A 13,186-nucleotide genomic window follows, 5' to 3' on the forward strand; every position below is an offset into this window, starting at 1 on the left:
CACATTTGATGCTGTCCCTGAACCTGAACTATCTGAAGACGCTGGTGATCAAGAAGAAACAGAAGCTTCAGATGCGCCAAGAGCGGGAAGAAGAGCAGGAAGCCCAACACTCGCATCACTGGGCCGGACTGGGTGTGAGAGCCCATGTAATGCATTTACGTTTTCGTTTCCGCAGGCCCATGTAACGGAGACCGTAGCTCTGGCTCCTATGTAATCGATCCCCAATCTGAGAGAACTCGAACTCGAACTTGAACTTGAACTTGTATCGGAACCGAGCCGGTTGGCGTCGGCGGCGAGCTCGGCGATCGCCGGAGTCTCGAGGTTCAAGCTATCCCCGTGCTAGTTAGCTCCACCACTACCTAGTCCGGTAACAATCAGGAGGCCGAAGGCGTCCAGACGTCACGCTGCGGCGCTGGGTGTGAAGAACAGGTTGTCAAAGACAGTAGCAAAGAAAGAGCCGAGGGGGAGGAAACCAGCTGCATCTGAATTCCAGGGCAAGAGAGAGCTGTACAGATGCTAGGTCACGCTCACGCAAATGTAATAAGTACTTGTGCATGAGTTTTTTTTTTTTTAATTCTACTTGTGCATGAGTTATAGTACCATCGATTGGTGGCCTCCTATCTTCCTTCGTCAGTAGAGCTTTCTGCGATTGAAATTTTCAGTTATTCTGTTTACTTCTCATGTCAATAGTGATAAATCCTGTGTCTCCACTTGACTGGTCTAAGGTGAACTGATATGGCTGAACTAAAGGCATAATCTGGTTCAACAACAATACAATATCTATCATTTGGTTCCACTGTAAATCTTACAGAAAAACGATACAAAAATCGCCAAAAGAACAAACATTTATATCTGAATGGACACAAATTTTGAAATAACTGATATTTCATCTGTTTCAGATTTGAACCAAGATTCTTTACAATCTGCATTACCACAAATGCTTCCAATAGTGTGGGAAAAGATGTTTAATTACAAATCATCAAAGGGCAGATTCAATGGCCCCAAGCCCCAGTTGAATTTCAACATAAAAAAGGGCGTACCCAGTGCAGAGAGCTCCCGCTCTGTGCAGGGTCTAGGGAAGGATGTCAGTGGCAAGACCGCGACTCGAACCCAGGACCTTCTGGTCACAGGCGGTAAGACTCTACCGCTTGCACCAGGTCCGTCCTTCAGTTGAATTTCAGCATGCTTGAAGAAATCCAAATTTATGTCCAGAGTGATGTCTAACAAAAGCAGTTTCAGAGCAACACCATAACGATGCTATGAACGCCCTATGAAAACCTGGTCCTTCCTCCACTGCTCTAACAATAAAATCAGCTGATGAAGTACATTGGGTTTGGGAGCTTGAAGGATCTTGTTGCCATTGGCGATCCTATCAAATCACTCCACTGATCCCCTGAGTTCCCAAGTATCTTGAAACCTTCCGCTTCCATTGCTGCTCTTCTCTCTGATTTGTACTGTACTGCAGTCTTGCCAATATCAGATGATTGCCTGCAGCAAGAATATGCTTAGATTAATAACTCAGCTGGCGATTGATATACATTGAGCTAGTGATTACGTAATAACAACTTCTAAGTGCAGATGTCCTCAGGAAAATCTGCAGTAACAAAACTACAAAATGTGAAAAGGAAACATAGTAATTGGTGGCGAAGCAGAGATTCTTAATGGTTTGCCCTTGTATCTGAGCAACATACCAATATCCTTTAGGAAGAAATCTACTCTTACCCATAGAAATATCATGATTCACGACAATCTGATTTTGACCCTAGAACTCAAATACCAGACAGCTTTCTCAATCTTTAGACCTCTAGCCTAGTCAAAAAGGTCATATGGCAAACTTTTCAGCCTTTTCCATTCTGGTTTCCCCCTCTTTCAATTTTTTTCAACCCCCCCCCCTCTTCCTCACTGAGTCACAATCCTTGGCTTCAAGGCATAGTGCCATCGATGGGAATCTAACCCCAATAGGAGGCGATGTCATGGGGAACTAGCTTGCGGGCTTCCTCATTAGTCGTTACTGGGTCTGGGTAACACAGAAGGTGGACAGCAGCGGTAGGGCAGTGCAAAGTGGTGAGTGACTTGACGATAAACTGGTGACTGGAATAGCTCAAGGGCAGGCTAGGGGGGTACAAGGCAGCGAGGCAGAGCTTCTGATGTGGTGAAAAATCAGAGGCACGTCAGAGGAACAGATCGAGCAGGGCGACACTGAGTGCATGGCAGACAAAAAATACTGATGATTCCGGCAGCTAAAGCAGGAGTTCAGAAATGTGGAGGGCACTTATGGTAAAGTGAATACAAAAAGAACATGATTTGACTACTGATTTTAGGAGGAGCAGAGCTCACTGCTCAAGATTCTGGACAGATCTGGTCAAGAAATATTTGCTCCCTGAATTATTGCTTGCTTCGTGCTTAGATGGAATTGATTCACATCTGATTTTCAGTTTTGTAAGCACTTGCTGTGGATATGTGCTGCCTGGATGCCAGGACAGAATCCTCATGTCTCGGTCTAGTCCTCCGCCAGACTGCTGTCAGCAGCATGGGCATGGCATTAGTGTCCATGGCCCTTCATGCGTACACTTCTGCAATGATGATGATAGCAGCATACCACTGTTGGGTGCCTGGGAGTAGGAGAGCAGTGTCGCTCACCGAAGAGGGTGGAAAAAGAGATGGGGAAGAAGACACTGTCATGGACTTGACGTGGCTCGTGATATGCCATAGGGATACATGTGGGTGCCCAATGGGTATTTCCTTTCCCTTTTCTGGCTTTGAAATCTAGACTAGTTCATTTTGATGTGTTTTGGGTCGAACCAATTGCCCATAGAAAACTAAACTTTCATCTCTAGATATGGGCAAAAACCATGGTGATGTGGTGCAAAATGGTGTAGAATGAGATCTTAGGCCTGAAGCGCAAGATATTGATAGTTCAATGAAGTTGTCTGATTTTGGAGTTTGATAGCCAAAATCGAATTCAGGTGATAGTTTAAGGGTAAAAAATGGACTTCTTCCTTGGTTTTTTATATAATTCAATAAACATCGACAATATATCATTTTCATAACCAGAATTGTACGAAATACCTCAGTATGAGTTTTTCCCATGAACTGTAGCCAGCAGACAAAAGATTCGATTCTGTGGCATTACGTTGGAATTCACTCCGGCCAGTCAAGAGGATAACATGGAAACCAAGCCCCTGAAGTTGATTGTACAGATTCAAGCTTGATGGTAATGCTGGTGCCTTTGCAACATCTACCCATTCATCAAATGAGGTCTCATTGAATTCCTGTGATCTAGAAAATCAGGGGAAATGTCAAAACAATAGCAATACTTTACAACAAAACTGGACACATGATTATGCAGTCAAATAGAGCCAGTTTATGCATTCCTTTTTTAAGAGCGACCCAAAAAAAAAAATCTGGTATACCTCAACTAAAAAAAGTTCAACGATACCAGAGATGTCCCGGAGAGAAAAGATCTAGCACCTTTCTTTTCTTTTGCTGAATAAATATTGAGGGTTATCCCCCCAAGTTACAAACAAAAATTCGATACAAGACACAAGCTTACCATAAGCCCATAAAGTATACAGAGGATGCCAATTAATTTGGACCCCAACACAAGAAACAAGTTTACCATAAGCCCGTAAGGTATACAGAGGATGCCAATTAATTTGGACCCCAGAACAGCTTTATACATGATACAGTTAGCTGGTTCTACTCCCTTTATTAGTTAATCTACAGTCCCAGAATCCTACCAAAGCATAATCTACTTGAAAGTTCTGAAACCCACATTGTAGTTATTTTTTTCTCAAATAGTTATCACAAAATAAAGAGAACGGATAAACTGAAGTAACACCCTCGAAACATAATCAATTTCAGAGCACAAGCACTGGAACAGTGGAAATATGTTTTCTAAAGCAGCAATGTGTTTACAGACAAACAAACCCACTTGTGCGATATTAACATTGTACACATGACAAAACACCTCAGCATTGGCACATTGGTTGGCAAACCAATGCCAAACCACAGTGGTGGAGTATTATCACAACCCAGAGCAATTGCTTATAATCGAACAAATTCGCATTGAGTTCAGTTTTTGCCACAACTGATTCGAAAAGGCAGGAAGTCACCTTACCCCTATCCGTTGACCGCGTAGTACGGCGCGTTGGAGAGCAGCGTCTCGTCGACGTCGAACACCCACGCCGGCCTCGCGCTCGCCGAGCCGCCCCACTCGGCGGCGGCGGCCAGGGCATCAGAGGCGAAGGCTAGGGCGTCGGCTGCGGCGACGGCGGAGTCAGACGCGTAGCGAGGCCCCTCCATGTAGTCCCACACGAAATCCCCGCAGCGCGCGGGCACGGCGAGCCAGGGCCCCGCGTTGCCCGTCTCCACAGACAGCCTCCAGCTGTCGCAGAAGAGCTCGTCCGCGTTCTCTACCGCGCCAGAGGAGATCGCCGTGGGGTCGTCCGGGACCATGCGGATGACAGCGGGCACGGCGCTCGCGGACGCGACGAGCGAGAGAGCGAGGAGGAGGCGCCGGGGCATGGTGCCGACGGCGGCGCCCTGGGTACTTCCGGTGGGTTTGTGGGGGACGGCGGGGAGGTGGGGTCCTTCCGCTAGTCTAATTTCATTCTAATTCATCCTTTTTCAAATTATAATATTAGAAACATAATTATAATATTAAAAATATAATTGCGAATGAATTAGAATAAAATTAGACTAAATTGCTTATAACATAAGTGGGACAAGCAACCAGAGTTTGGAGATCAAGATATCCTATAGATAACCGAATCTCATGATAGATTTCCTTAAAGCCAACTAGAAAACCTTTACGTAAACTGATCAAAATTATATCTGTAACCTTGACTATATAACGCGGGATTGGGAGCCCGAGATTGGTACTTATCATTGATCATACCAACCCTAGGCAATTAGTCATCAACGCTCCTGTAAACACTAAGCATTAAACATAAGCAATCTATTGTGCACGGGACGTAGGACACTCCTTGCCTAAACCAATATAAAAGTGTTCCACGTGCTACCTATCTGATTCCTCGTGTTAAGGATGAAAGTGAATGGGATAGATCCCGCACCGACTGTTTGCATTTTCTATATTATGATACCGTTTTCGAATTTAGCAAAACTTAAACATTTGTCATTTTCAATTGGTTTCACAACCATTTTCAACCATTTTTTATACTCATTAATTACTAAAATATAAAAAATACCTTACAAATCATTTCTGTTTTCTATATTGTAATACCGTTTCTGATCGTTTTCACCCCTACCCGGGTGTGGTTTGTTGATCTATATTGTCGGAGTCGATACTTTCGACAGTTGGCGTGCCAGTTAGTAAGCGCTGATGGTCACTAAATACCAAATTTGATCATCAATTACTATTTGAACAAATCTAGATGGCTAGAGGGGTGAAAAACCTATAAAAATTTTCTACCAAACATATTTTCACTAGAGGAAAGTGTTAGAACAATAGGTGACCCTAATAGCAATTACAAGCACTAGCTCTAGTTCAATTCAAGCAAGCCCCCTACATAAGTCTAGTAGCAAGGTTGGTTTCTAGCTAGTTCACTTCACCACTCAAGCTACCAACTACTAAACTACACAAGAGAGCAAACTAGAGAGCTACTAACAACTAGTTACACCCAGTAAGGAACAACAAGCTACTTTGCAAGTGTAGAGCTTTATACCAAACCAGGCAAAAGAAATAACACAATGAATTTTTCACCCAAGGTTCGGTTGCTTGTCCGTAACTTAATCCCCATTGTGGCGAGTCTTATGGTGATTTGATTCACGCACTAACTAGCATCACACACTAGACCTACGACGTGGGTGTCACAAAAATCACTCCCACACAAGCCCTCCTTCTAGCCATGCCCAATTTACTAGAGTTTCCCTTTTGCACTCCGTGAGGCGGGAACAAGAACCTCTTCACAGTCACTTTGATTTGGTGTGGAAACAATCACCAATTCCCCTCACTAATTACGGAAGCTCCAACCGTCTAGGTCGCAGCAACCATCAAATCAAGAGTAACAAGAACGCCCAAGCTTCACAATCACTAGTGCCACACCAAGATGCAATGCAATGCTCTAGTGATGAATCGATCTCTCTCAAAGTCTCTTGCAAGAGCAAAAGAGCTAGAGAGAGAAGGAGAGGCTTTTCTCAGCTTGGAAGGGATGTAGGAGGTTGAACAAGTGGCCAAGAGAGCTCCAAATCCCATGCATACCCATATATCTATAGGGGGCACCAAGGGATATGGTCGTTAGGCTTTGCAAACAGCCTCCATTACTACAAAAATGATTTCGCGAGACACTGCCCAAACATTAACGTAGGCGGTCACAAAATCCAACCGTCTCGTAAAATTCCTGAAGATTTTCTGAGGCGGTCGTTTCATTTATGGAGGTGGTCACAATTGATTGTCTCACAAAATGCATTTATGGAGGCAGACATTTTATTTACAGAGGCGGTCGGGATTGCCCGTCTCGTAAAATCGATTTATGGAGGCGATAAAAAATAACCGTCTCCTAAAATCGTTTTACGGAGGAGGACCTCTTATGAGGCCCACCTCTGTAAATCGTGGGCGAGCCCACCTGGCCCATCTAGGCTCGGTAATGTGTTAGCAGTATATATATGCTGAGAAACCCTAGCTTTCTTCTCCCAACCAGCAAAGACTCAGTCGTGCGCTCCATCTCTCTTCGTCTCCCTTTCCCCCTCCCTCTGCCGAGCACACCCAAACCTGATCTCTCTTCCTCTCTCTCTAACGACGACGCGACTCCCGTTAGTATGTTGTGCGTTTTCAATGTATATTGTCTGTGTTTAAATCGTGAAAATAGAATTCGAATTCAAATCAAATGGTGGGAAACTATTTTTTTTAAACTAGAAAATGATTAACGAGGCGGGCAAATTAAAACAGGCCGCCTTTGCCGCCTCCGTTAATCAATTAACGGAGGCGGGCGACTTAACGAGGCGGGCAAATTAAAACAGGCCGCCTTTGCCGCTTCGGATAGGGTTTCATTCCCTATTGTCTCACCTATCACCTCCTGTAAAGCGAAGGGGTGGTATACCCCTTTGTACTTACCATACTTTGACCAGATATCTTCACTATACAGATCCTCTCTACCCAGTTATCATAGATTCCTTTGTCTCATCATAGGATGATCTTGAGTCTTAGTTAGTTCACTTTGCGTTTGCGTTCCCCGTGGAAATACGATACATGAAATACTCCCGGTGAAGGCTACATTGACTACCGTATGCTTGCAATATATTCGTTTGTCACTTCTAGTGTCAACAGGTAGTCTCTGGTTTTAGTATTCTTGTACACTGGCATGATTCCAACAGCCTTGCTAGAGTCGATGCCAAAGTTTACCTGAATGACGATGCCAAGATTCTAGACCCAGTCAAGGTTAATGCCGGTCTACCACAAATGGGTGACTCTTGGACTGTGTTGGTCTTTGTCCTGAAGAAGAAGAAGAGTGTTTCTAAACTACCTGATGAGGAGGCTGTGTTGGTCTTTGTCCTGAAGAAGAAGAAGAGTGTTTCTAAACTACCTGATGAGGAGGCCCCATCCTCCTCAGCCCCCACGCTGGACCGGACCCGTGCCTCTAGCATGGTCTGACACCAACCTAGCAGGCTCCAGCACTGTCTCGGTCATGAACATTGATGGAGGGGCCCAAGGACGATGGAATGAGCAGACTGCATCACTTGACTTGGAAGAAACGGTGGTCGAGGTAGTTGATGCACCTATTGAGAACATAGAGAAAGGGTTAGTTACAAAGAAAGGTCAGTTGTTCCTACAGAAATTGTGACTGTTTGGCTGTTCAGTTTCATTCGGATCATGTGACCAAGGCAGTCTGTAACGCCCTAGCCCGGGAAAACGGCATGTTGAATGGATCACGCCTGCTAATTAACTCTCTTACGCTTTCGTCCTCGCTTCACGCAAAAGATTCAAACCGGAGTTCATTAGCTTTCCCAGGCTGAGACTTTTAAGCTGGTTTGTCCCCCGTCCAGGTTGCAATGCGGTACTAAACTCGTGCAGCTACAGTGTCCCGCATGCTACAGTATCGAAACCTTTCACACTACAGGACCAACTCCGAGCTACAGTGTTCATCGACCCAGCCCACCATCAGACTGGCCCAAGGCCCATTAGTGGGGTCTCACATACACCCACCCTTAATGACTCGACGTTCTCATCGAGGGCCGAACCAACCCACCCAAACAGTACAAATGGCCAGGATCGCCTCTCTTGGTCCATGTTTATATTCTCAGCTCCTAAGCCCAAGTGCTAACTTGTCCGAGCTCCCGAGCCATATATTTGTGAAGCCATATATTCGTGAAACCACGAGACTCTCTGGGCCCACGTCCATATTCCCAGCTCCCCGGCCCAAGTGCCATGCTCTCACAGGAGCCATGCGCAGCCTGTTCGAGCTCCCGAGCCATATATCCGTAAAACCGCGAGAGTTGGCTCTGATACCATTTGTAACGCCCCAGTCCGAAAAAACGGCTAAGATCCACTCTACACATTGAATAGAGCACGCCTGTTAATTAACTCTCTTGCGCTTTCGTCCTCGCTTCGCGCAAAAAATTCAAACCGAAGTTCATTAGCTTTCCAGGCTAAGACTTTTAAGATGGTTTGTCCACCGTCCAGGTTGCAATGTGGTGCTAAACTCGCGCAGCTACCGTGTCCCGCGTGATACAGTAATCAGAAACATTTCACCCTACAGCACCAACACCGAGCTACAGTGTTTAGCGACCCAGCCCACCATCAGACCGGCCCAAGGCCCATTAGTGGGGTCTCACACAGTCCCTGCACCAGCTTTTGCACCAACACTCAAATCCATCATCATTGGGCCTAACATTGTTGCAGGTTCTTCTAAGCTCCCCTGCCCCACCTCTTTGCTAAGGTACTCAACTTCTTAACCATCAGTCCTGCCTTGGCACCTTCAATTTTTTTTATCCTTGCTAGACCTTGATCAAAATACTCTCATTCCACCTTATTTTGATGATATTGTCACCCTAGTGCATTTGGCCTTTCTGTTATCTCCACAGATTGGAGACTCCTCCCTTGAGAAGATTGCAGTTGAATACCTTGAAGAGGATGAGGGCGACGAGGCCGATCTGATGGACCACGACGGCGACATCTGCGAGAGAACCCTCAAGGGCAAGGAGGCCACGGATGCTTGCCTCACGGCGGCGGCCGTCCGCGGGAGCCACCCGGTGCGTGGTGTCACCGATGCTGGCATCTCCGCTCTCGCCCGCAGCTGCCCAGAGCTCCGCTCCCTTACCCTGCGGGATGTTCCGCATCGGAAAGAAGATGCCTGAACCAGAGGTAGAAGAGAAGAGAATGTATGTTCGATCTTTGTTTTGGTATGTTCTATCTCTGGCATTTGGGAATAATTTGGCATATATTTCTCCGATATCTGCAACCCCTGAACAATTTGGCATATATTTCTTTGAGATCTGCAATCCATAGAAATAAAAGTTGTGTTATCTTCAAATTACATCACTCTGTCCAATAAATTATAATAAAGAAATCATTGCAAATGTAATAATAAGACATTTTAAATATAGTAAAAAGACATTGTAATGCAACCGAGTACTGGGAGTGGCCAAAACACTCGGTTGCTGCCTAGCTGCTTCCTAAAATTTGCATGAAGAACGAACAACCTTTGGATTGGGTGGAAGTGTCAGGAGCAGCCAAGAACATAGAACTCAATTGCGACTCTACTGATCATTCAAATGTGATGGAGATAGGGCTTCTCACGGTGTGCTTGTCGGACACCCAGCGGAGCGCGCCCTGAACCACCTTCGGGTTACAACTCTGCCCTCGCCGCACGGACACCGTGAAGCTCTGCTCCTGGTTTGACTCCGTGAACTGCAGAGACCTCGGCTCGACGTGCACCATGCTCGACGGCAGGTCTACATAGGGGTAGTACACATCCGGTGCCTTGCCGACGTTCCTCACCGTCCGGTGCACCACCGCCACCGGATTGGCCGTGGAGTTCCACGCCTGTGGGAACACGACCCAGATGGAGGGGTAGTTCAGCGCGTGGTCTGGGATCACCCTGATGGCCGAGCAGTCCACAGCGCGCCGCGCGATGACGGACACGTCCCGGCTCGCGTAGACGCTGCAGAGAAAGTGCAAGTAGTCGTCGGGGGCGATGTCGTAGACCAGGCCGGGATCGACGGCCTTGACTGGATTGACGTGGCCGGCGCCCGTCGCGAAGAAGTCGGCCGGCATATGTTGCTCGTTCAGTATCGGGTTTCCGGAGCGGTCGATGGGGTCGGCTGTTGTCACAACAGCGGACCTGATCGCCGCCGGTGACCAGTCCGGGTGCTTGCTCTTGATCAGTGCCGCGACGCCGGCTAGGTGCGGTGCCGACATGGACGTGCCAGAATCAAAGTTGAAGGTCGGTCCGGAATTCACCGATGAAGATGGAGGGCCGACGACCTGGGTCGGCCAAGCCGCGAGTACGCTCACGCCGGGCCCCGTGATGTCGGGTTTCAAGATGCTGGGATTGCGCTGGCTCGGCTCGCGGGAGGAGAAGGAAGTGATGGCCGGGGCCGGCGACGCGTCGAGAACCGTGCCCCGAAAGAAGATCTGCGCTATCGGGTTCGCCGTGGAGTTGATGTACTTCTTGATAGCGGCTCCGGCAGCGTAGCTGACATGCGAAGCTGGGAGGACTTGGACGTCAGCGAGTGTGCTGTAACCGTTGGAGAACTCGTTGGTCATGATCATGCCGATGCCTCCTGCTCGTTTCACCTCGGCACCTTTGTCAACCCTCCTGACGTCATTGCCACGGTCACAGAGCACGATCTTGCCCTTGACGTCGAAGCCGTCCAGCGAACCGTTGCCGCAGAACTGTGCGTCGGCTGTCGAGCTCGCTCCCGCGTGCGGGTAGAAGACGGCCGCCGAGATTTCTGGCTGGTACAACGACTCCCCGTCAAACGAGAGGCCGTTACCGAGACGCACCTGGGAACCGATCAAACGGTCCATGGTGCTCGCCGCGACGGTGAGCATCCATGGCGCGTCGTTGAACAGCGTGCTGGCATTTGGACCGCTGTTGCCGGCTGAGATGCTGACGAAGATGCCCTTCTCTACGGCGCCATACGTACCAATCGCGAGGCTGTCTTGGTAGAACGGTGTGTCCGACACCGACGAGGTATCGCGGAGAGATATGGAGAGAACGTCACAGCCGTCACCCACGGCCGCGTCGATGCCGGCGAGCATCGCGGCACTGGTGCACTCGTCGCCGCACGGCTTGTACATGGCGACGTGAGCGCGTGGCGCTATCCCTGAAGCGGTGCCGCGGCCCTGGCCGAGCACCTGGGCTCCATGCACGACCGCCCCCGCCGCGGTGCTCGACGTGTGTGTGCCAGGGCCGTCCATGTCGAGCGGTGAGGGGTCGGACTCGAAAGACCGCGCGCCTATGAGCTTGTTGTTGCACGCGGAGCCGTTGAAGTCGCATCGACCCTTCCACTTTGCCGGCGGCGGCGGCATGCCGTCACCGGCATGGTTTCCAATATCGTCCAAAATCTCCTGATATTTTCGATATATCCTCTTTATCCGTAGGTACCGATAAGAAAATATCTATTTTTTTTCGTACAAATTTTGTTTAAATTTATTTAAATCTACTTAAATTCAAATTAAATTTTATTTGAATTTGGTCCGATATTTTCAATATATTCTGTTTATCCTCTTTATCTATGACCCCCGATAAATTTTAATTTCTAAAAATGAAAACCTACTCACCGCTGTACGATGGGTGGTAGGGAAAGATACCGGTGTCGAGCACGCCTGATGATGACGCCGTCCCCAAACCCAGAAGCACTGTGGTTTATGGCGCTCACGCCCTCCTGTGGCACTGGCACGTCCAGCCCGAGGAACCGAGGCGTGTGCGTCGTCAGAAGCTCACAAGACACGTTCGGCTGCGCCGCGAGGAAGCCTGGCGTGACAGACAGCACGTCGAGATCCCGCTGCGTCAGCCGGGCGGCAAAGCCGCTGGCGACGTGGTGGTAGGCGTGCAGAAGCTGGCCGTCCTCAGGGAGGAACGACCTGTACCACGCCGTCCGGTCGTCTGGTATGGCGAACACGTGCTTCCCCGGCGGCTGTACGTGGACGATGAACGTGCGGAGCTCGTCATCGCCGGTCGTCTTGACAACGATTGAAGTAGCAAGGAGAACACAGGGAGTAAGAATGCCGAGCAAGGACAGCTTGAAGTAGAAGCTTTCCATCATTGCTGCCGGTTTGCTCTAATGTTGTTTGCATGTGCATCCATGGCGTCCTTTTATACAAGACAAGATTAACGTGCGTGTATGTGTATTCACTCATTGTTAGAGACGGCAGGCTTTTGGATCACAGTTCGTGTGTGCAAATTGATTAAACCGTACAAGGCCGGCGATTTTGTTGGCAGAAGCAGAAATGAGCACTTGGAACGGAACCGTGAGGGTGTTGGGAAATGTTTGCGAGGACGGCAAGACTGAGAGTCTACGATATGGACATGGAACCTTGCGTCGTACAGCCGCCTGGGATTCGATGCTGCTCAGCTTGGAAGCTTAGCAAGATGACAACAGGAAATATTCCAGGAGAAGAATACGGTTCTTGATTACTATGCACCACTTGGAGTATCTATCTATATTATACTCCATGTCTCCATCCATTTCAAATTATAATAGCAACTTCAAGAGCCTAGGTAAATTTAGATAGCTCAATTGGCTCTCTAAAATAATTTAGCCTTCTAGATCTCAAAGTACCGCAACAGCTTCTCATGAACGTTAGCCCAACAGGAAATTGTTATTTTCTCATCGACGTTCTACCGACAAAAAAATTTATATACGTCCGGGAGGAAATATGTTTCCTTATCCTTGCCACCATCAGATTTTGCCATTGACACCGATAGAATACTTCTCTACAGAAGGACCTCATTTATGTACAATTTCATACAATAATTCATTCATGATAATAGTATCCACAAACATCATATATATGATTCTATAATGTTCTCAACTAGAAAACAAATATATAGCATCAATGTGTCATCATCCACATGCCATACATATAGTTTTAGATGCCCACAGTTCAGTTGGCATCAATAGGAACATAAATTATGATGTCCATAGGTCTCGCATCAACAGCCACATAAATTATGATGTCCATATAGGTTTAGCATCAACACAGCTACATAACGTCACA

The 13,186-nt window shown here is 47.6% G+C and overlaps 1 protein-coding gene and 1 pseudogene across 1 annotated transcript; both read right to left on the bottom strand.

Annotated features, from left to right (window-relative positions):
* Positions 1 to 930: 930 nt before the first annotated feature.
* Positions 931 to 4,563, bottom strand: LOC136522954 (acid phosphatase 1-like). The gene is made up of 3 exons (XM_066516750.1): positions 4,121 to 4,563; positions 3,070 to 3,279; positions 931 to 1,488 (listed from the first exon to the last, which is right to left on the bottom strand). Exon 1 carries the CDS (start codon positions 4,525 to 4,527, stop codon positions 4,123 to 4,125), a length of 405 nt encoding a protein of 134 aa, XP_066372847.1. The 5' UTR covers positions 4,528 to 4,563; the 3' UTR covers positions 931 to 1,488; positions 3,070 to 3,279; positions 4,121 to 4,122.
* A 5,161-nt stretch (positions 4,564 to 9,724) lies between these two features.
* LOC136524118 (subtilisin-like protease 4) lies at positions 9,725 to 12,228 on the bottom strand (annotated as a pseudogene).
* Positions 12,229 to 13,186: the final 958 nt, after the last annotated feature.

The sequence above is a fragment of the Miscanthus floridulus genome, chromosome 18 (assembly GCF_019320115.1).
Source record: "Miscanthus floridulus cultivar M001 chromosome 18, ASM1932011v1, whole genome shotgun sequence".
Taxonomy (NCBI): Eukaryota; Viridiplantae; Streptophyta; class Magnoliopsida; order Poales; family Poaceae; genus Miscanthus; species Miscanthus floridulus.

What these genes read in the sequence shown, in the direction of transcription:
- LOC136522954 (XM_066516750.1), bottom strand. Translation starts at nt 4,527, where the DNA reads ATGCCCCGGCGCCTCCTCCTCGCTCTCTCGCTCGTCGCGTCCGCGAGC.